Below are 22,663 nucleotides of genomic sequence, written 5' to 3' on the forward strand. Positions count from 1 at the left end.
AGGTGCTCCTACTGACCAACCTGAGCGGAGGGAGACCTCCCCAGACACCGGGGCAGTAAGGAACACACCCTCTCCACCATGAACACGCCGAGGTCTAATCCCATTACCCAGCACCCCCCTCACCCTCCACGCCCGGCCCTCCTGTAGGGCCCTTCACACCCGCTGACACCACATGCAACCCTACAGCGCATGCATTATTGAACATCAACACTAAGCAAATATGCCGCGTTCAACTGAACCGGTTACTGCATGTCTTAGCCCAGCATGGCCCAGCTCGGCTCGGCCCGGTTATTAAATGCGAGTGGCGGCAGGGGGGGGAGGGGTGGATTGTGGGAGGGGGGGTGTGGGGGGGGGGCTGGTGTGAGATGATGTGAGCCGAGGGTAATACAATGCAAATGTGTACCCTGCTGCACGTCTAATTAGAGGAGATGGAGGGAGGACGTCAGCGGCGGAGACAAGCTCACCTTCCTCGATTGGATTAGCAGGCACAGCCTCTGGGGGCAGGAGATGTACACACACAGCTCGCGAACACACACTGATACACACACCCACACACACAGCTAGCGTACGCACACTGATACACACCCACGCACACACAGTGTCTCTCATGCAGGATACAAAGTGGATCTGTCTGGTTTGTACGGATGGAACATCATAAAACACAGGCATCCGCACGTCAAACTTTAAATGTTTGAAACTGAACTTTCCCACACTGGGGGAAAGAATATAGGCACTGTATGTTATTGCACTCAAAGTGACACACACACACACACACACTCACACACACACACACACACACACACACAAACAAAGCTTCTTTGAGGTCAGACCATATTGATATGAAGAGGGACCCCAATCACAGCCCTGGCACACACACAGACAGTTAGACAGACGTAAAGACACATCAAACACACACCCATACACTCTCACACACTCTCACACACCCACACACGCACAATGAGAGAGGCCTGCCCAGCTGTTAGGAGTTTCATCAGTAGCCAGGCCAGGCAGATGGACACGATCTTTCTAAAGAGCTGTTGCCATGGCTGAAAGGGGCACAATCTGTAGTCCGGATCCCCCCCCCCACACACACACACACACACTGGACACAAACACACACACCCACACACAGGGGCAAGGAGTGTGGCAGTGCCATTATGGAGGACAAAGCTACTGTAATTACCCTGGCATAAGGCTCTCTGAGCAGAGCTGCGATCAACATTCTAATATGGAGGAACTAAAGAGAGGGAGGGAGAGAGAGCGGGGATGAGAGGGTGAAAGAGAGAAAGGGGGGGAAGTGAAAGAAGTGAGAAAGATATAGACGTTTGATGGACTCATTCTCTTCTCACTGTCCCTCCCTCCCTTTCCCTCTCCCTCTCTCTTTGTCTCCCTCTCTCCCTTCTAATGTAACCATTAAAACCAACAGAAGACAGCGTCTGTGTTCCCATCCCAAAGTCACCCAGGAAAGGACACAGTGCCTTGCTCGTTCGCTGACGGAACGTCATTGGTTGTTATTCACAGTCCTAGCCCCCTTGATACAGTTAGCTAACAGAAGGACAGACGCGGAGAGGCCCAGACAATAGAGAAAGGAGACAGCCAGAGAAACAAGGGAAAAAAGAACATTCTGGACTGGTCTTAAAAACAATGACAACGTATGGAATCCTTTGAGAAGTGTTGAAATGGCGTCAGATCTGCTGGGGTGCAGAGGGAGGGCCTAGACAGGGACAACAGGTGTCCACCGTGGCACACGGCCAAATGATGACATCCCTCCCTGCCTCCTGGCCCCCTTCTGTCTCTCCTCTTTTCCCCTTGCCCTCCATGACCACTCCTCGCTCTCCCCCCCCCCCCTGTTCCCTCTTTCTTCTCTCTGTCCTCCTCTGTGCATCCCCATGTCCTCTCTTTCATCCTCTTCCCATCATTCTCCTCCCACCCTCATCTCCTCTCTTCTAGATAGCCCTTTCCTTTCCTTCCTTCCTTCCTTCCTTCCTTCCATCCATCTCAGGGATGGATGAACAGGACTTTTTCTATTTGCTTCATGGTTTTACTTCACAGCATGTTTATTTCAATGCTGCATTGTGGCCAAGAGGGGATTAACACCATTCACTGTGGCTGAGCAGCTATGTTTGTAAACACAGCCAGGACAGTCATTCCCTCGACACATATGCACACACAACCACGCACCCACAGACACACATACGAATGTGCACGCACACTCACTCTAGGGATTGGGCTTTGTAATGGCAACAAAAAAAAACAATTAAACACAGCTGAACAGGTTTTCACATTAGACGGCTGCTCGGTAGCATGGACACATACAAGCACATAAGGCAAGAGACACTGATCCAGTAAACACACACACACACGCACAGGCATACACACACACAGGCATACACACACACAGGTGAACATGTCAGCCGGCTGGCAGCCGGCCAGCATTGAATCTTGGAGCTGCTAACAGGCCTCTCTATAAACCATGGCACGGCACCTGAACGTTTCTAATAACTGTTGCTAGCAGGATACGAGATTACAGCAGCAATCACAGGCTCTGTGCGCACGCACACACACACACACACACAGCCAGGAACCCCCAAACTTATTGCCTATAAAGCTGCAATATAGCGCAAGCCGGCCAAACTGTTGTAATCTGGCCCAAATCAAATTGTAGCGGCGGGACAGGAATGACACTGAGACAGGCCTTCGCTGGAGACCTCCATCTGGACACATTGGGCTCAGACAGCACACACATCCATGGAGGGCCAGCTGTGTGTGAACAAAACATCCAATCTCTGTGTCAATCAGTTGGCAAAGAAAGCAAGTGGGGTGAGAGGGGTGTAGCTGTGAGGCAGGGCTGTGATGACAGCATCCAGGTCTCCCTCACACACCCCCCGCTATCAGGGGGACATATTGGGGTGAGGGGCCAGAGGGAAATTGGGGTTGGATGGTTGTAACTGACAAGCTGGGAGAGGAGGGGACAGGAGTTGAGGGGTGAGGGGAGGGGAGAAGAGGGGAAGAGGGGAAGAAAGGGGTAGAGAGGGGAGAGGTAAATATGGCTATGGTAACACAAAACAATAACGTTTAGGACAGGCTGCAAGGGTGTCACTCACTCTATCACACACACACACACACACACACATAGTCTTCCTCAATACAAGAGTGGAGAGACAGCAGAACACCATTTCATATACACACACGAGCTGATGCCAGATATCATTATCACTGGGAGTTCCATGCATCTCAATGTCTGAGTGTGTGTATGTCTGTGTGTGTGTGTAAGAGAGGTAGCTGAGGTGCGGGCCCATCCCAGAAGGCAGTGTGGTGTGTGTGTCCGGTGGGAGGATAACTAAGAGCTTCTTAAAGGGTTTCCTGGTCGCTCTGGAGTGAGCTGGGCCTCAGGCGACCTGATGATTTATTGGTGGATGCTGAGAAGGGACCGCTGCCTGGAGACAGTGCATGAGTGTGTGTGTGTGTGTCGGCACACCTTCTAGCTGAGCTGAAACATGACCAACCAACACAGTGTGTCTGTGCGAGCAGGGTTTTCTGAAGGCAGACTCACTGTGTTGTAACTGTGTCTGTTGCCCTGCTCTCGTCTGCTGACTGACAGTGGAGAGCAACTGCACAGCCATTCAGAGCTGGGGGCGGAGCCTCTGATGGGAGAAGGAGGGGGAGGAGTTCATACTGTCTCGGTGTGTGTGTGTGTGTCTTAATTCTTGTATGCTTGTGTGAGCCTGAAGCCCACACAGGTAGATGGGAACGATGCCTTTTCAGCAACCCCTGGAGGAATGATTCCTTGCCTTCCTATCCCTCTCTCTCCCCCTCCCCCCTCTCTCTCTCTTTCTCTCTCTCCCTTCCTCTCCCATTCGTCCCTTTCTCTCTCGCTCTCGCTTCCTCGCCCCCCCTCCCTATCCTCCCTATCCTCCCCCTCTCCCCCCCCCTCTCCCTCCCCCCTCTCTCTTTCTCCCTGTCTCTCTTGCCCCAGACCAGGAGGAGAGATTTGCAGCAGCAATCCGTCGCTAATTCCCGCTCAGTGTTCATGAAAAATGTATAACGTGGAGACTTTGGGGAAATGCAGATTGGCGCCGGGCCTTTCGCAAGCTCGCCTCTGCATTAATGGAACATTATTTTCACCCCCCAGCCCCCTCTACACCTCCATCACATCCTTCTTTTTTCCCTCACTCTCCCTTTCCCTCTCTCTGTCTTTCTCTCTCTCTCATCATATTCTTATGACGCCTTGCAGGCAAACCACTGCATGCAGAAATGTCTTCAGTGGAACCCTGTGTGGGGGTGTAGTGGAAGTTTAGCAATAAGGGCAAAACGTGTGCACGTAAGCCACAAGTCAGCACCAATGCACTATCCCCCACCCCAACAAAACAAACAATAGTCACTCAAAAACTTTTACATTCACCAAATGGGACTGCCATCCCAGCATCAAATTCTCAGCTAGGAGGCTTTAATGGAAAATGTCACCCAGGCAGCATGCGGGCGTCGGGGTGGGGGAAGTGGGAGGAAGACCGATGTTGTCGCCCGCTAATAACCAAACAAGTAACACTGGGCGCTTATGAGACGCTAATAACATCAGCCTAATGTGATCAGGACTATTCACTGCTGAGCTCATGCATACGCTACCCGGGGAGACAGCCACGTTAGTTACACCCCCAAACACACACACGCAAACACACACTCGCCGTCGTCCCCGTAGCCATAGCAACGCTAACAGTGCGCTCTAACTTCAAAGACAGATGTAATTTCAGACTTCCAACGGCCAGAGGGAGGGAGGGAGGGACAGAAGAAGACAGAACGAGAGGAAGAAGAAAAAAGAGACAGAATGAGAAAGCGAGTGTGAAAGAGAGGAGAGGGAGGGAGAGGCAGAGATGGAGGGAGAGAGAGGGAGAGAAAGGAGAGAGAGAGAGGAAGAGAGGGAGGGAGAGGCAGAGATGGAGGGAGAGAGAGGGAGGGAAAGGAGAGAGAGAGAGGAAGAGAGGGAGGGAGAGGCAGAGATGGAGGGAGAGAGAGGGAGAGAAAGGAGAGAGAGAGAGGAAGAGAGGGAGAGGGAGGGAGAAAGGGAGAGAAGGGGAGAGCGAGGGAGAGAGAGGGAAAGAGAGAGGGAGAAAGTATTCCACTGGCGGCACTAGCAGGCAGGCGGACAGGCTAGGACTGATGATGAATTATAAAAATATCCTGGAAGGTTGTGAGGTGGACCGCACCACTCTGCTACCCTCTCCTGGGGAGAGAGCGAGAGCGATAGAGAGGAGAGAGAGGTAGCCCAGAGCTCTGGTTGGCGTGTTCTTTTCTACTGCTGTCTGTATCTCTTTCTCACTGTCTCACACGCACTCTGTTTCAGTGGACCCTGTTCTTTCTCTCCCTCTCTCCATGCTGCCCTGCTGAGTGACAGCTACAGGACAGCTTTATCACCAGGGCGGGGCTAGGCACTGGAGAATTTCTACTCCCGACCTGAGAGGACATCACCTGCTCCTCAACTATCTCCAGTGGAGGATGGTGGAGTAGGAGATGGTGGAGGAGGAGATGGTGGAGTAGGAGATGGTGGAGGAGGAGATGGTGGAGGAGGAGATGGTGGAGGAGGAGAAGAGAGAGGTGGAGGGGATCTCTCTGGTCTGGATGATCAATTGCCCACAATGGGTGAAATTGTCCTTAGGAATGAAATAATACTTCAAGCCCCCTACCAAGAGTAACACACAGTCCTCACACAAAAAGCTAATTGCCCCATCCTCCTCACTTGGAGCCAGGAGGGAGGGGAGAGGTGATTTGGTATTTCCTGATACTCTAGTAAAATACAGCCTGCTTCTATTGTGCCAGCTGGAGAGTGATTGCTGGTTCATATGTGTCCGCCTCCCTCCCTTCTTCTTTCTCTCTCTCTCTCTCTCTCTCTCTCTCTCTCTCTCTCTCTCTCTCTCTCTCTGTCTCTCTGTCTCTCTCCCTTTCTCTCTGGCTCTCTCTCTCTGTCTCTCTCCCTTTCTCTCTGGCTCTCTCTCTCCTATCATCAGTCCCTTGCTCCCTCCCTCTCCCCTCCCCTCCCCTCCCCTCCATCCGTTATCCCTCCCATGGCACCTCGGTTTTACAAGGCAGTGGTTTTATACAGAGCAGCTCTGATGCTGAAAGCCTCTTCTGCTCTCCAGGTATGGGTTCTGTTCTGCTGCACCTACAATGTGTGGCTGCACCTCGCAGACTACCTAGTGGGCCTACTAATCCACTTGTTCTCCCTCGGACTTTCAACCTCTTTCTCTCCCTTCCTTGTTAGCCGCCCTCTTTTTCCTTGGCTTTGAGCTGCTCTCCCGGTTCTGCAGGGCGTGGTGCGAAGAGGGAGGGAAAGATGAGATGAGAGAGGGAGAGGAGCTGCTCTTCCTCAAGTGTTTCAGTGGGGGATGTGGCCGGCCCACAGGTCCGTTCTGCTTTCTCCTGCTCTCTTTTTCCTCCTCCTCCTCCTCCTCCTCCTCCTCCTCCTCCTCCTCCCCCTCCCCCTCCCCCCTCCCCCTCCCCCTCCGCCTCCGCCTCCTCCCCCTCCCCCTCCCCCTCCCCCTCCCCTTCCCCCTTCCCCTCCTCCTCCTCCTCTTTGCTGATCCCAGCAGAGAGGCGCCAGGGCTGCTGCTCTGTTTGTATAACCAGGTTCATCCCTCTCTGCTTTCAAACTCCTTTCACTGCATGTGTGCGTGTGTGCGTGTAGGTGCATGCATGTCTATTAGCGACTGTGTGTGTGTGAGTTCATGTGTCTGTGTGTGTGACTCTGTGTGTGACTCTGTGTGTGTGTGTCCTTCCCTCTCTGTCTGCTGTGTCAGGGTTCAGTGGAGCGAAGGGGACAGGCCAGGCCTGGTGGGGTCCCAGGGTTCACTCTCCTCCACAGCTGACAAGCTTCCCCAAGTCCAGACCCCCTGAGGTGACACTCTGCTGCAGCTTCTCCTCGCTCCCCTCTCCTCTCCACTCTCCCCTCTCCCTCTCCCCTCTCCTCTCCTCTCCTCTCCCCTCTCCTCTCCTTTCTCCTCTCCCCTCTCCTCTCCTCTCCTCTCCTCTCCTCTCCCCTCCCCTCTCCTCTCCTCTCCCTTCTCCTCTCCCCTCTCCTCTCCCCTCTCCTCTCCTCTCCTCTCCCCTCTCCTCTCCTTTCTCCTCTCCTCTCCTTTTCTCTCCCCTCTCCTCTCCCTTCTCCTCTCCCCTCTCCTCTCCTCTCCCCTCTCCTCTCCCCTCTCCTCTCCTCTCCTCTCCTCTCCTCTCCTCTCCTCTCCTCTCCTCTCCTCTCCTCTCCTCTCCCCTCCCCTCTCCTCTCCTCTCCTCTCCCTTCTCCTCTCCCCTCTCCTCTCCCCTCTCCCTCTCCTCTCCCCTCTCCTCTCCTTTCTCCTCTCCTCTCCGCTCCTCTCCCCTCTCCTCTCCCCTCTCCTCTCCCCCTCTCCTCTTTCTCTCGCACCACCACAGCCCTTCCAGGACCCTACACTGTCTCCATAGCACCGCTCACTGCCACCATAGTCTGCTACTAATCTGCTACCTCTAAAGTGAGTTTCCAGAGCATGTCCACTCTAGTGGTAAAGGTGCTAGCTGTTAGTTTACTTCCTGCTGAAGCTGCAGGAAAGAGTTTCAGTTTCTTTCGTAGAAAATAGTGAATTAGCATGTAAATATCATATTTCATGATATACATTATATGAAAGATTGAATATATAGGTTTGATTTGATTCAGAGCATGCTGTAACCGGACAGATGGATTGTAAGATATGGTCAGGAGGAAAAAGATCTTCCTTCTGTCTCTAAGGCTCCCCCCTCTTCCTCCTCCTCCCTCCCTCTCTCCTTCCTTCCCTTCCTCCTCTCCCAGCATGCAGTGGGGTTGAGTGGGCCACAGTGCAGGCCCCTAACCCTGCGGTGACATTACAGCTCCAGCGTGGGCTCTAAACATAGAGCAGGGGGAGGGTGGATGGGGAGGTGGGGCGAGGCGGTGGTATGTGTGGGGGGGGGGAGTCAGTGGTATGCGGGGTGGGGTGGGGGGGGGGAGAGCACGTATGACATGTTCTAGAGAAGCTCCGGGTGGCACTCACTGGTGCCATACACACCCAACAGGACCGAGGGGAGAGAATCTGAGTGTGTGCGCGCGTGCATGTGTGTGTGTGTGTGTGTGTGTGTGGAGAGACGGGGAGTATTGGCCTCCCCAGCTGTGCCCTGTCAATCATAACCCAACACTGAGAAAAACAGAGGAAGAGAAAGGGAGGGAGGGAGGGAGGCTGGGAGCGAGGGATATTTTTTGGTCTGTATTGTTGAAAGCTAGCAGAGGAGGGGGTATATGAGGACTGCAAGGCATGCCAGAGAGGAACGCACACACAGCCATTTTCTTTTATGTGAAATGCTTGTGTGTGTGTGTGTGTATGTGTGTGTTTGTGTGTGTGTGTGTGTGTGTGTGTGTGTGCAGTAATATATCTATGGTTATTTCAATAAGGCAGAACAAACTCAGCCACCCTCTGTGGGTTAAACACTTCACATTCATTGGCAGTCTAAAACTAGGAGGTGCCCCAGTTCACCTCCTCTCTACTGTACTGTCCTCTCGCCCCCTTCCTCTCCTAATAACGCCCCCCCCCCCCCCCTCTGCTCTTGCCACATGTCCTCCCACACACACTCCCAGACCCATAGAACCGAGCACAGCCGGCCAGGGGAGAGGAGGGGAGGGGACTGGAGAGAGGGAACAGGAAAGGATGGGAAAGGAGGAGATGGGAAGAGAGAAGAGGAGAAAAAGGAGGAAAGGAGGGGAGAGGAGAGGAGAGGAGAGGAGAGGAGAGGAGAGGAGAGGAGAGGAGAGGAGGAGAAGATAAGATCCTGTCTTATTGGCGGGCTGTCAGGGGAGCGTTGGAGAGCTGGGGAACATGTAACGACTGGAAGAGGAGCAGTGTGTGAAACAACCGTTTCACATTACTGGAAGAACAGGCTTTGCAGCCAAACAGGGCTTTGCAGTGTAGCTTCAGTGTTGCCTTCTTGTAGGCTAATGCTAAGGTAGATGCTACAACCACCCAGTGGAGTACAACACGCTAAGGCTTCATGTGCATGTGAGCTAATAGAAATGATAATTCTACTGTAGGATACATCTGTAGGCTACTACTAATGTTATGCTGAATGTTACAGTGGAGCAATACAGAGTGATTGACGATAAGTTGAGAGAGATACTATATACTTTTATGGAGGCCATAACAATAAAGTCTCTCTTGTTTATTGTCATAAATGTTCTCTTTATTTGAACAGTACCTGCCTTTGGCATCATTCATGTGTCTGCTTCACAGATGGAACTTAAGATAAGACGATAAGATATGGTTTGTGACAGTCATGAGGATCCTAAGGGATTAAACTGGACATTTGGCTCTTGACCGCATAAACACACACATAAACACACACCATGTACACACAACACACACACACATAAACACACAACACCCCCCCCCCCTCGTCCACACACACACACAATATACATGCCACCACATTCCAAAAAACATCAAATGACAATTCCCCAATCCACAGTTCCCCCCAACTGAAGTGACAACGTGTTTCAGATCTGAACTTCAAACATGACAGAAAAACATCTCTCCCACGACAGATTTACGCCCTACGGCAACACACTGGAGTCTGTCCTATTTGTCTCTCAATAAAAACAAAAAAATGGATTTTAATCTGGTTTATCTATTTCTATGATTGGATGTAATCCAGAAGCACATACAGTGCCCTCTAGGAGGTGTGAAACACAGGGATGAAAGCAAATAGATAGATATCCTCACTCACTCATCAATACTGCAGGGCCAGCCTTCAGACTCAATGCCAACAGACTGATACATCAATGCACTTTCTCATTTAGGAAAAAAAAGCCCCTTTCATGATGTGATTTCAGATAGGAGAGACAGAGAGAAAGAAACAGATATAGAAAGAGAGAACGATAGCAGTTCTGAAAGAGCAGGAATGCATTAGAGGAAACAGTAAAGAGAAAGGGGAAGAGAGAGCGATGTATTTCCACAGAGTGAATGAAAAGAGGGCAGCGATCAAAGAGAGAGAGAGAGAGAGAGAGAGAGAGAGAGAGAGAGAGAGAGAGAGAGAGAGAGAGAGAGAGAGAGAGAGAGAGAGAGAGAGAGAGAGAGCATCGTTGAGATGCAGCGAATGAGACAGAAAGGGGTAAGAAAAAGAGGCCTGAAAGGGAGAAATAAGAGATGGCAGAGGGTCACAAGAGAGCGAAATAGAAAAACGAGGGAAAGAGTAAACACAACATTTGAGGACAGAACAGAGGAGGGGAGAGGTAGGGAATACTCCCTTCTCTCCCTCTGTTCCTCTTCCTCCATCTTGAACAACCAAGGGAGACAGTAAGAGTGTCGCGGCGAGAACCAAAACCTCATTCTAATTAAACCAAACGATTCTGGGAGCCTTCAAATTGCGAATATCTCCCCCGCTACACCTCCACTGTTCTGCATGGCCTCTCCGAATCTCAATTACTCCTCCAGTCAACCTCCTTAATGATTCCTATCTCACTGAGTTTGTGTGTGTGTGTGTGTGTGCAGCAAAGAAAACCTCCGCAGACGATGCTTAGTCTACCAAGTCCTAATCTAATATGCCCTTTTCTGCTCACGTCGGCAGCACAGTCAAAACAAAGCATTGTGCCGCTAATGTGGGCATTAGATATGAAATGGCCAGTGAAATCTTGGTCTGCCCTCGTAGACGCACAGAAGAGACAAAGCCCTGGAAGGAAGAAAGGCTGTCGGATTGGAGGGCTGAGCTCTAGTCCTGCCCTGAGTGACAAGGCTTTCCACAAATAGCAAGCTGACAGCTCAGCAGTAATACAGGAAGTAGAGGGAAAGGGGGAGGAGCTTATGGATGGAGCATGGCCTTCCTCACCGTGGCTGCTTTTCAGATATATACTCTGTGATTGTGCGTGTGTTTGTGTGTATATATATGTGGATTGGTCAGGGGAGCTGTCACTCACCGGTAGGCTGGAGGGGCGATCCTGCTGGATCAGACCCATGTCCTCATGGTTGGCCTTCCCAGAGTTCCCTGGGGCCTGGCTCCGGTTGTTGTAGCTCTCTTGAGGGGCCTCCTGGAGGGAGAGAGAGGAGAGAGAGAGAGAGAGAGAGAGAGAGAGAGAGAGAGAGAGAGAGAGAGAGAGAGAGAGAGAGAGAGAGAGAGAGAGAGAGAGAGAGAGAGAGAGAGAGAGAGAGAGAGAGAGAGAGAGAGAGAGAGAGAGAGAGAGAGAGAGAGAGAGACAGTTTCACAGACATCTGCGTGGTATCAGCGAAGTCAGCGTAGTTCTATCTTCACCATCTAGTAGTATCTAATGTATCTACTTAGACACACTTAGGCACACTGTATATCTGATGCTCGTGGTTTGAGCAAGACATTGAATCTTTGGCTGTGGACCAGTCATGTTTGGTAAGCAAACAGTGTTAGTGAGAATGAGTGTCCATCATGTTGAAAGCCAGACAGACGGTGGGGAAGGTATGGAGGTAGGGTAGGGAGGGTAGACTAGGGCAGGGTGGGGAGGACATGACCAGACGGTAATTAGTCTGTCATTGACTGCTGTTGGGCTGTCTGCTTAGCCAAACATGTTTGCACGTATACATTCCAGCCCTACTACCCCATCGACAGTGTTTCTTTCAGACAACAGTCCACAGACTGACAACCCCCTTCCCATTCCATTGTTCTGTACGGCCCTTGTTCCTCCCCTATGATCGCACACACCACCGTATCACACTGTCAGAAGGCTGTCTCTCTTCCTCAGCCTGGCTCATGTGATGGGGGAGCTCCCTGGCTGTGGTGGCAAGTGTTGGCAGACCCTAGAGAAGGCATTACTGAGACTCATTGACTTTTACTTTTTAAACATGACTTAAGTGGCTTTCAATAAACATCTGAGAATTAAACAAGGGGATGTAATTCATTATCCAGCTCAGGCTAGCCACGGTGCCAGGAGAGGATTTGAACCTGGACCAAAACAAATTCCGTTTTCTATTCTGGGGTTCTCTATTCTGGGTTTTATTTCCAAGGGCCAGGGGTTCGGCCTTGTGGAATTCTCTCCGGGGAAAAGCCCTTGTGTTTATCTACCATAGTAGTACACTCTGGTTTGGCAGCGCGCCAAGCGACAGGCTTTTATTACATCCTGGGAAGTCCTTCATTTGGTACAGCAGGCCTTACACAAATACACAGCCCCACTAAAGGTAAACACACACACACACACACACACACACACACACACACAGGAGAACAGGAGGAGGAGGTAGAAGAGGAGAAAGGCAGAGGGGAAATTCTGGCACTTGAGAAGAGACTAATGTAGGCAACGGATGGAATGGAGCAGCACGTGTGTACGTGTCTGTGTGTGTGTGTGTGAGTGTCTGTGTGTCTGTGTGTGTGCGCGTGTGCATGTGTCTGTGTGTGTGAGCAAAGTCATCCTAACTGGGTCAAAGTAAGGTTACAGTCCCGTTCTCCTGTTTACATCCCATCTCTTGCATCATCCAACTGTCACATTCCATATGGAACTGAAAGAGCGTGTTTGGCTGAGCATGTTTGAGTGCATAGGAGAGAGATACAGAGAACACTAGACTGAGAGAAAGAGTGAGACAGACAGACAACAGCAGAGAGAGACAAACATAGAGACAGAAAGAGGCAACCAAAGGACAAATCTTAGTGTTTTTGTCCTCAAAGCTGTATTCCAAAGCTAATTTAGTTGCTATAATGCAGAGCTAAAAGATGATCCACACTATACCTTAAGCCTGGGGCCATAACTAATCCTGTCTTTAAACACACACAGACACTCTAACGTAATAGGAAAAAAAGTATTGAACGAGACCTTTCTGAAGTACATGAGGCAAAGCAGGAATCAGACTGACTGAAATCATATTAGACAGGCGTGGGGGAAGGAGCCGTAATATTAGCTAATATTGAATACCAGGAGTGATGAATGGTAAATATGCAGTTTCACTAAGCGAAAGGAGATGGAAAGAGTCTATTATTCATTAATCAGTTTAACATGTGATGGAAGGAGAGGATAGAAAAATAAGGGTCACCCATTCCTCCCTCAACTTAATGCGTCTATCCTCACTTTCCTCCTCCATTCTGCTCTCTCCCCCCCTCTCTTTATATATAGTATACATTTAAATATATATATATATAATATTTACACATACATATATTCCTTCATCATCCCCTTTCCTCTCCTCCCTCGTGCCAGGATTGTCATGACTACCAAATGGATGAGTCATTCCCCCACCTTGGAAGGAGAACATCTACGCTATATATGCCACTAATTCTATTAATATTCATTAAAAATTAAGCTTAATTGCGCGTTGTCAGAAAGGGCCCCGCAGGCTCTGGAGCGTCCCAGCTGGTCCCTGGAGGACGGCCGGAACTGATTACCCCGGCCTGGTGGTGGTGAGGTGGTGGTGAGGTGGTGGTGGAGGTGAGGGTGAGGTGGTGGTGGTGAGGTGGTGGTGGTGGTGAGGGTGAGGTGGTGGTGGTGAGGCGGTGGTCGTGATGAGGGTGAGGTGGTGGTGGTGGTGGTGGTGGTGAGGTGGTGGTGAGGGTGAGGTGGTGGTGGTGGTGGTGGTGAGGTGGTGGTGGTGGTGAGGTGCTGGTGAGGGTGAGGTGGTGGTGGTGGTGAGGTGGTGGTGGTGGTGAGGGTGAGGTGGTGGTGGTGGTGAGGGTGAGGTGGTGGTGAGGGTGAGGTGGTGGTGAGGTGGTGGTGAGGTGGTGGTGGTGGTGAGGTGGTGGTGGAGGTGAGGGTGAGGTGGTGGTGGTGAGGTGGTGGTGGTGGTGAGGGTGAGGTGGTGGTGGTGAGGCGGTGGTGGTGGTGAGGGTGAGGTGGTGGTGGTGGTGAGCTGGTGGTGAGGGTGAGGTGGTGGTGAGGGTGAGGTGGTGGTGAGGTGGTGGTGGTGGTGAGGTGGTGGTGGTGAGGGTGAGGTGGTGGTGAGGTGGTGGTGGTGGTGAGGGTGAGGTGGTGATAGTGAAGGTGAGGTGGTGGTGAGGTGGTGGTGGTGGTGAGGGTGAGGTGGTGGTGGTGGTGAGGTGGTGGTGAGGGTGAGGTGGTGGTGAGGTGGTGGTGGTGGTGAGGTGGTGGTGGAGGTGAGGGTGAGGTGGTGGTGGTGAGGTGGTGGTGGTGGTGAGGGTGAGGTGGTGGTGGTGAGGCAGTGGTGGTGGTGAGGGTGAGGTGGTGGTGGTGAGGGTGAGGTGGTGAGGTGGTGGTGGTAGTGAGGTGGTGTAATAACAAGTTTCTTGGATCTAACCACTGAAATACTGTGGATCCTTGATTTTCTGCTGTACTTTTTGTATGCATTATTTATACTGTATGTTGCTTGGGATAAAAGTTTAATCATGTGTGTTAAGTGCAAAAGTTGGGTATTTATGGGTTGATTGTGTTTATTTATTGACTGATTGTGTTTTTACTATTATTTTATTTCAGTCTTTCATGGGTGTGTGTTCCATGTTGTTTGTGAGTCCCTAACCTAAATATATTTTTTTGTGTTCGGTGAATTGAATTGGAATGAATAAAATCAGTAAATTGTCATCGTTTTTTCAGACTACAGAGAAAGACTCAGCGTCCATCCAGTATCCATGTCTCTCCTGTCCCCTACGTCATTAGCAGGCACAACCATGGCATTTCTAATGGACCCATCATAATTGAACCAATCAACAACCTTGCAGGGAGGGAGATGCAGGAGTGGTGCTGGGTTGTTTATTAAAGGGGAGTCAGGGAAATCACATGCGTTCCACATTAACTAAATTGGCATCTTAAATCCCACGTACTGGTATGATAAAGGACATGGTTGATGAAATGCTTTAGGGACTTGTTTGGCTAACTGTTAACACTGACAAAAAGTATTACAATATACAAAGTAAATCCAATAAAATGTCTGTATAATATTAGACTGTGATAAAAAAAAGCACTTCTCAGAAAGTGTTAATGTGCAATGTATGTACATTGTAGCCAACCTTACTGCATGCTGTGTGGTTAGTTTAAGTCAATAATCATGAGATGTCTTTGTGTGTGTGTGTGTGTGTGTGTTTGTGTGTGTGCTTGTGTGTGTTCCAGTCTACCACATAGACTGGTGACAGTCGGGGATCTCCCCACTTCAGTGCTATCTTAATTGATCCATTTGTACAGGTCTGTTCTACTACAATGTCCTTCAGATTGGATTCTCACCAAAGCAATCCTCTGACCTTTATCACAAAGCAGGTACAGGAGTGGACTAGCACCCCCCAGAGATGACACACACACACACACACACACACAGGCACGCACATAAACGCACACACGCACGCACACACACACACCCAAAACAGCCTTACCTCACACAGACGCACACGCACACACACTTTTTATCACAAATACATACACACTCTCTCTCTCTCTCTCTCTCTCTCTCTCTCTCTCTCTCTCACACACACACACACACACACACACATACACACACATCACCACCACCATCATCATCCAGTCTACATGATCTCCTATCAGTTTTTCAGGTCTCCTTCCCCAGGGAGCATCTCTGATGTAGCTACATTAACTGCAGATGTCATTGGCATGGCTTTCATTCACACACGTTTTTTCCTCTGCAGAGGAATATCAAATGAGACGCCACTCTGTTATCCTGACTTCACACACACACACATGCACACCAACACCCCTTTCAGTCCCCTGTACCCTACATTACTGCCTGTGTTGTGACCATAGCTCTTCATGGGCTTATGGAATACATATTTAAATTAAACCTCGCTCTCCCACACACACTCCCCTTCTGTTCAAGGTTGGGGAGAACAATGGTAAGCTGGTGGCAGACTCATCTTTGAATGTCTAAAATTCAAAGTGTGGCAATGTATCTCTTTAAAAGAACATTTCCAGAAACAAACGTGGTGGCATTTCTAACAAATACTGGCTAAATGAGGCCCCCAGGGTGCTGTGTGCTAACTGCTCGCCCTTCCGGAACCATTATGACTGTCCTAGACGCTCCAAAACACCTCTCCACGGCCTATTTGCATTTGAATTGCAGCACAGTGCAAAAACAAAACATGAATCAAAAAAAGAAAAGTTGTGGTATACAGTCAAGCAATTAGCAAGTGCCAGTCAACGCAGAGGTTAAAAAAAATATCACAAACACACAATAGAACATCAAATTAACAAAAACACACATTCCTACTTACACTCACTCTCCTGGAGAGAATAAAATCCAACTAACAATTTCTCTGGCCTTTTTTATTTTTTCTCTCCAAAAACTCATCAGGCTTAAGTGCTCGTTGGTGGCGGCCAATGGGAGTGCGCCGGCGGTTGCCGTGGAGCTGGCGCCTGGCGATATGCAGGGACATTTAGAGGACTCCGATAAACTATGCCATTTAAAAGGTTATGACAATTAAAGCAGCTCGCCGCAAATTAGGCCAGCCAGACCTTTACCACGGATGGCTCCTCTCTTATCACCCTGCACCGGCTCTCTCTGCCATATGCCCTCCCTTCCTACATCTCTCCCTCTCTACATCTCTCCCTCTCTACATCTCTCCCTCTCTACATCTCTCCCTCTCTATCCCTCCATCACTTCCCCCAAACCGAGCCATGGCAGAGCTTTTATTATGCAGTTAATTAACAGACTTCTTAGCTAATATTCAAATGCTGACCAATTAATGACATTGAACTTTGAATGGCCCTACCCCTACCCCCCACTACCCCAACCCCAGCACCTCCCCCACACACACACACACACACACCTCCATCATACCAACCTCTTCCCCTTCTCCTGCACCCCACCATACACACACAATCACACACTCCCACCCCCCCGCATCCTCCGAATCTGTTGCCGTGGCAGCCTCCAGTGTGTGGGGGTGCTATCGGCGGGTCCTTGATTAAGGCGGGCCGCTGAAGGCCGGTAACCGTGGCGATAAAGCCGGGGGTGTGACGGCTGAATGGGACAGTGTTTTAATTAACCTTGAGTCATTAAAGGGGGGGGGGGGACTCTGCAGATTCAGCCTGCTGCAGCAGCGACGGGAAGCAGGAAGCAGGAAGCAGGAAGCAGTCATGTACTGCAGGAAATCACAACATCCCAATGTCTCTTTTGTTGGACCAACAACTAGTTACTACCATAATGGAATCACAAGACAGCAGGTGTTACAGTAGATTATGGCTCAGTCACCACCACATTTCTGCTCTACTGAGCTACTTCAAATTCCACATATCAGGATATTAGTTGCCTATCCCAACATATCGATTTACTGACAGACACTGGGATTTTTAATTGAAATCACAACCACAGTGATTGTGAAACTTTCATCATCTCCACAAGTAATTCTCTCTGACGCAGCGGTGTTTTTACACATTGCTACAGCACATCCTCTCAGCTCATGCTAGCATCTCTGTGGATGTGGGTAACGGAGGTTGTCTCATCCAATCAACTGAGAGCAGCTGGACCCCTACAGGGGTGCCCTACAGGGGCCAGCTGAGGAGAAGCAGGAAACAGTTAGAGCTGAAGGAGGAACATAGACAGTGTGGAAGGGCTATGAAGAATTGAAAACGTCCTGGTTTGCGGAAGAACGAGTATAGAATGACTGTAAAATGGGTGCACTATCATGTCTGAACAGTCAGCTAGTTTCAAAATGTCTACACGTACTGGAAAGTTCATGTCATGTCAATGTACAGCTCCATGTTTGTTTAGGTGATAACCTTACTTGTTTCATTTTCTATGTCACTCCTCAGATACAACAGACTTCTGCCTGAGGCATTTTTCCAGGCTGTGCTGGTAACAGAGTCATATCTCGAAAGCAACGTGGTCCCACTGTGAACTCCCAGTCCAACAAGACAACACCCTCAGATACTCACTTTCTCCAGCCATTTTTACAACCAGCTACCTCCACTGATAAGAGCACTGGATACACAGGAAATGTGTCTATACCTGTAGGCTGTCAGGGCCATGCACACAAACACATACTGTACATATAGAAATACTGAGTGCAATACAGAAGCAGGTGTCTGGTGCCCAAGGAGAGAGAAAGAGGGAGACAGAGGGTGAGGTATTGGGATGCCTCTAAAGACTCTCCCAGTTTCCCCTGCAACACCACAACAATGTGAATCTACATGGACATTTACATTTAGTCATTTAGCAGACGCTCTTATCCAGAGCGACTTACAGTAAGTACAGGGACACCCCCTGAGGCAAGTAGGGTGAAGTGCCTTGCCCAAGGACACAACGTCATATGGCATGGCCGGGAATCGATCTGGCAACCTTCAGATTACTAGCCTGATTCCCTCACCGTTCAGCCATGCGACTCCGGACTCCTGACACCTGACACCTGACTCTAGGAACCAGGCATGAGACTGATTGTTCTCTCTCCCAGGGAAACGTTACAGTTCATTCACAGTAAAACATCCGTGTCGAGGCTTTTCACTGAAATGTCACGTTCAGAAAGGTTGCACATTTTCCTCTGAATGCAGTGTCACAGCACCTCAAATTACTCAATCAACTTAAGGATGTACTTTCACCTGGACTAATGGAAGTGAAGAGCGATGACTATACTACAGAAACCTCTAGAAAGCCCTACTCTCACTGTGTAACGAGGGGACACAGAAAGGGTCACAACGACAACAACATTGTTAAACGGTTGTGTTTTATGTTTTGTGTACGTGTGTGTGAGTGTGTGTGTATCTGTGTGCGTTTGTGAGTGAGGGAGTGTGTGTGCGTGCGTGTGTTTGTGAGTATGTGTTCATCTACTGAGCACACAGCAGCAATTTCGAGATGTAAAAAGGTCAAACGGTGACCTTTTTCTCTGATTCTCAGTTGAAATGAGACATGATTAACCCTGACGGGTTGAATCACAACTACACACACACACATACTTACACACATACACATGCTTACACACACACACAGAACCGCATGTGCAATGCACATACTCGCACCCACATACTGCTAGGCAATCCTTCCCTCACAACTCTATGAATCTTTCCTAATACAAATGTGTGCTAAACAGAAATGCATGTAAGAGTAATACCAGGCCTTCGGTCTGGCCAAGCTGGATCAGGATTCCTGAAAACTGAGAGGTCTGACCTGGGACAGCTAGCAGCCAGACCAGGGTCAGGGCTAGGGCTAGGGCTAGGGCTAGGGCTAGGGCTAGGGCTAGGGCTAGGGCTAGGGCTAGGGCTAGGGCTAGGGCTAGGGCTAGGGCTAGGGCTAGGGCTAGGGCTAGGGCTAGGGCTAGGGCTAGGGCTAGGGCTAGGGCTAGGGCGACATGAGTTAGTGCTAAAGGTCATTAAAAGAGAGGAAGCACGAGGGTAGGAAAAAAGTGTGAGAGGGAAAGACAGAATAGGAGAGGGAATAAGAGGAACAAGTAGACATAACAGAGAGAAGCGAGGCTAGAAAATCCTGAGAAATGGAGAAGCGATGGAGTGGGTGACATGATACAGACCTCACAGCCATCATTGAGAAAACCTCAGCTGGGTTGTGTAATCCAAAGCAGTTTAGCCTCAGCCAGAGTTACTCATCCTCTCTCAGACTTATCTGACAGAGAACATTCCTTAGTCTGCCAGTGGAATTTGTGAACTCCCATTCCCACAAACCCACTCTGTTTCAGGACCAGGCAATCACACACACTTTGAATCTCTATTTCCATGGATTAGAGGACCCATTGACCCCCGTCCACCAACCCCTTTTATTTGATTAAACTCAACCCATGTCTCGTTCTCTTCATTCCTCTCTCCCATCCTGTGGTTCTGTCCTTCCTGCTCCAGTCCCCAGAGTGTTTGTCCGGGCTGGGCCAGGCCAGGTCAGGCCAGGCTGTACTAGGTTGGTCCTCAGGCTTCACAGACCATGAGGCTAAACACACGGACAGCCCCTCCCAGAACACATACTTCATCTCAAACACACAATTTGCTGCTTGGATCACTCACACATGCATCTCCCACAAAAAGGACAGGCATAGGGAAGAAAAATACCATGTAAATGATCACTGGATTGCGTGGGTAGATGTGCAAATGTTTTTATTTGCATAATGTGTATTTCCTGTGTGTATGTAAGAGTGTGTGTGTTTGTTTGATTGTGTGTGTGTGTGTGTGTGTGTGTGTGTGCATGTGTGAAATCACAGACGGAGAAATAGTTAAAAATAGCCTTCAAGAATAATGTGGGTAACTTATCAGAAACCGTTGAACAGTGCTCACCTGTTGGGGTGGTCCTCGAGTTTGCAGGTAGGGGGGCTGCGAGGGGGCTACAGGTGTCTGCTGGGGAGGGGTGAAGTATGGGGGCGTTCCTTGCTGCTGGCCATACCCACCCATACCCTGCTGACCGTAGGGCGGGACCTGCTGAAAGAGCCAATCACAAAAAGGTTAACAGCAGGCTCCTCTCTTTCCTGTAAGAAAAGCGACTCAGAGAACAGGTCGAAGATCAGGCTAACAGGCCAGCCAACAACATCTTTTATTCATCTAGGATTATTAGATAACAAAGAACAAGACTTTGGCAACATTCCATCTGAAAGCAACTGGGGGAAGTTGTCAGAAAATCTGCACGTTCAGTCTCCAGCCAAACTTCCATTCTCCCATTCTCCCATTCTCCCATTCTCCCATTCTCCCATTCTCTCTCTCTCTCTCTCTCTCTCTCTCTCTCTCTCTCTCTCTCTCTCTCTCTCTCTCTCTCTCTCTCTCTCTCTCTCTCTCTCTCTCTCTCTCTCTCTCTCTCTCTCTCTCTCTCTCTCTCTCTCTCTCTCTCTCTCTCTCTCTCTCTCTCTCTCTCTCTCTCTCTCTCTCTGTCTCTCTCTCTCTCTCTCTCTCTCTCACACACACACACACATACACAGCTGGGAAAGGGACACAGAGCCAAGTCCAGGCCATCACTGTAATAGGGGACATGTGGATAGGATAGACCACTCCAGAAAAGAGCAGTTTCAAATCAAGCTCATATGCCGGGCATCCCTACTGGCTCAGAGTCTATTACACACTGGTTCACATCATTAGGCTTTACTGGCCTTGACGTAGCATATTCCTCACTCACCCACAAACAATGACTCACACATTTTCACACACACATTTTCACACACACACAAAACATGGTTTACTGTGCCCCAGAAATCTAAACATTCACCAATTTTCTTGTCATGTTTTCTGTTAATCGTTTACAGCTCTGGCCAAGACCTTGGCCGCGGTCTCGTTAAACATGGCATAAGCTGCAATTTGAGCGCGTGCAGAAGCCAATGCTTGGTTAAGTCCTACAGACGGGGGTGTAACTGGACAGTTTAAATACTTCAACACGCACTCCAAGAAACACACACACACGCTACGCGTCGTTTTAAACCTTCCTGACATATCCAGGCACCAAACAATAAAATGTAATTTTAATTTCAAGGATTTTTTTATGGTATGATGATATTACTTTCAGCTCACACATAACACAGTCTCTCTGTTATGACTGGGACGGGTCCAAGTGCAGTGCATTCAGAGTTTAGTCTTTACTACAACTGTTAGGCAGTGAGGGCCCAGCCTGAAATGTCTCCATAAAATGTCTGAAATCTTAGGAGTCCTGGAGGGAGAAATAGAACTAGTGCACTTTGAAGCCGAACTAGTAGGCATGGCAAGGCTTTGAAGTGCACCCAAGAGGTGAGATGTTTGTATATATCCATTGCGTGTATATATTTGATGGGTGTAATGTATGTATGTAAGTCTATTGTGTGCTATGTGCTACGAGTGCATATGTGTGTACGTGTATTCTGTGTGTGTAATCTTTGTGTGTGTTTTTTGTGTGCGTGCATGTGTGAATGTGTGTTGCTGTGGCTGGCAGTAATGAAGCCAGTGGTGATGTTGGCATGAGCAGGGCCAGGCTATTAACCCCACTGCCAAGCAGGCTGATCTCAGTGTGTCTGCAGACCCTAATGAGACACTCCTTGTTCTGTCTGCATTCAGTCTTACGGCTCACACACATACACACACACACACACACACAAATGTCTAACATCTTAAAGACCATTCACTCTTCGTCTCACAACGTACACCAGACTCCCACCCTAATACCACGTCGATGCTACTTCACTCCCTCGCCTTTGGGCGCTAGGAAACAGGACAGGTTTCTGATTTGAGGATTAACCGCCATGTTGATCCAGCCATGACAGACGTGGGCTGTTTCCTCCGTGCCGAAGCCAGGCGCTGCGCAGACAGAGGGAGAGGAATTAAAGCTTAACAAGCAACAGCCTGTCAGAGTGTGTTTAGGTAAGTCGCCATCCAGACAGTGGGCAGCCTGCTTTATAGGAATGACAACATGCCTGGATGGGTGTACCAGCTGAAATATGGCTACGCTGAAAATCTGTTCATTGACTCTCTCACAACACACACACACACACATGAAACAAGTTGGCAACACAGTCAAATGGTACGAAACGCTGCAGAAAAAATGACTGTCTGTAGCAAAGCCCTAAAATGTTGTGAAGCAAATAATAATAGGCTGTATAATGTAAGTCTGCTGTCATAAAGCCAGGGGCTTACGCTTCAAGCACAGAAGCACAGACCAATAAAACAGGGACAATGCACAGAGGAATCCAAGCAATCCGTCAAAAATCTATCAAAACAAAAGTCCTGTGAAAACAAAGCCTGGCAATATCCCCCCGTTGTCAATGGAAACAGACATGCCGCCACGGTAACCCTCAGAGAAGGCGACAGTGTGTGTGTGTGTGTGTGTGTGTGTGTGAAAGAGAGAGAGAGAGAGAGAGAGAG

General features: G+C 49.5%; 1 protein-coding gene across 1 annotated transcript in view; it reads right to left on the minus strand.

Moving 5' to 3' along the window:
• The window catches only part of LOC146299804 (AT-rich interactive domain-containing protein 1B-like), a 129,587-nt gene that overhangs the window by 78,638 nt on the left and 28,286 nt on the right, over positions 1 to 22,663 (minus strand). The window contains exons 3-4 of the mRNA XM_084676204.1: positions 20,129 to 20,269; positions 10,934 to 11,044 (exon numbers count right to left, since the gene is read on the minus strand). Of these exons, the coding sequence (XP_084532330.1) occupies positions 10,934 to 11,044; positions 20,129 to 20,269 (252 nt within the window). The remainder of the gene's footprint in view (positions 1 to 10,933; positions 11,045 to 20,128; positions 20,270 to 22,663) is intronic.

The sequence above is a fragment of the Hypomesus nipponensis genome, chromosome 3, assembly GCF_054491055.1.
Source record: "Hypomesus nipponensis isolate SF chromosome 3, ASM5449105v1, whole genome shotgun sequence".
In the NCBI taxonomy this organism is placed as follows: Eukaryota; Metazoa; Chordata; class Actinopteri; order Osmeriformes; family Osmeridae; genus Hypomesus; species Hypomesus nipponensis.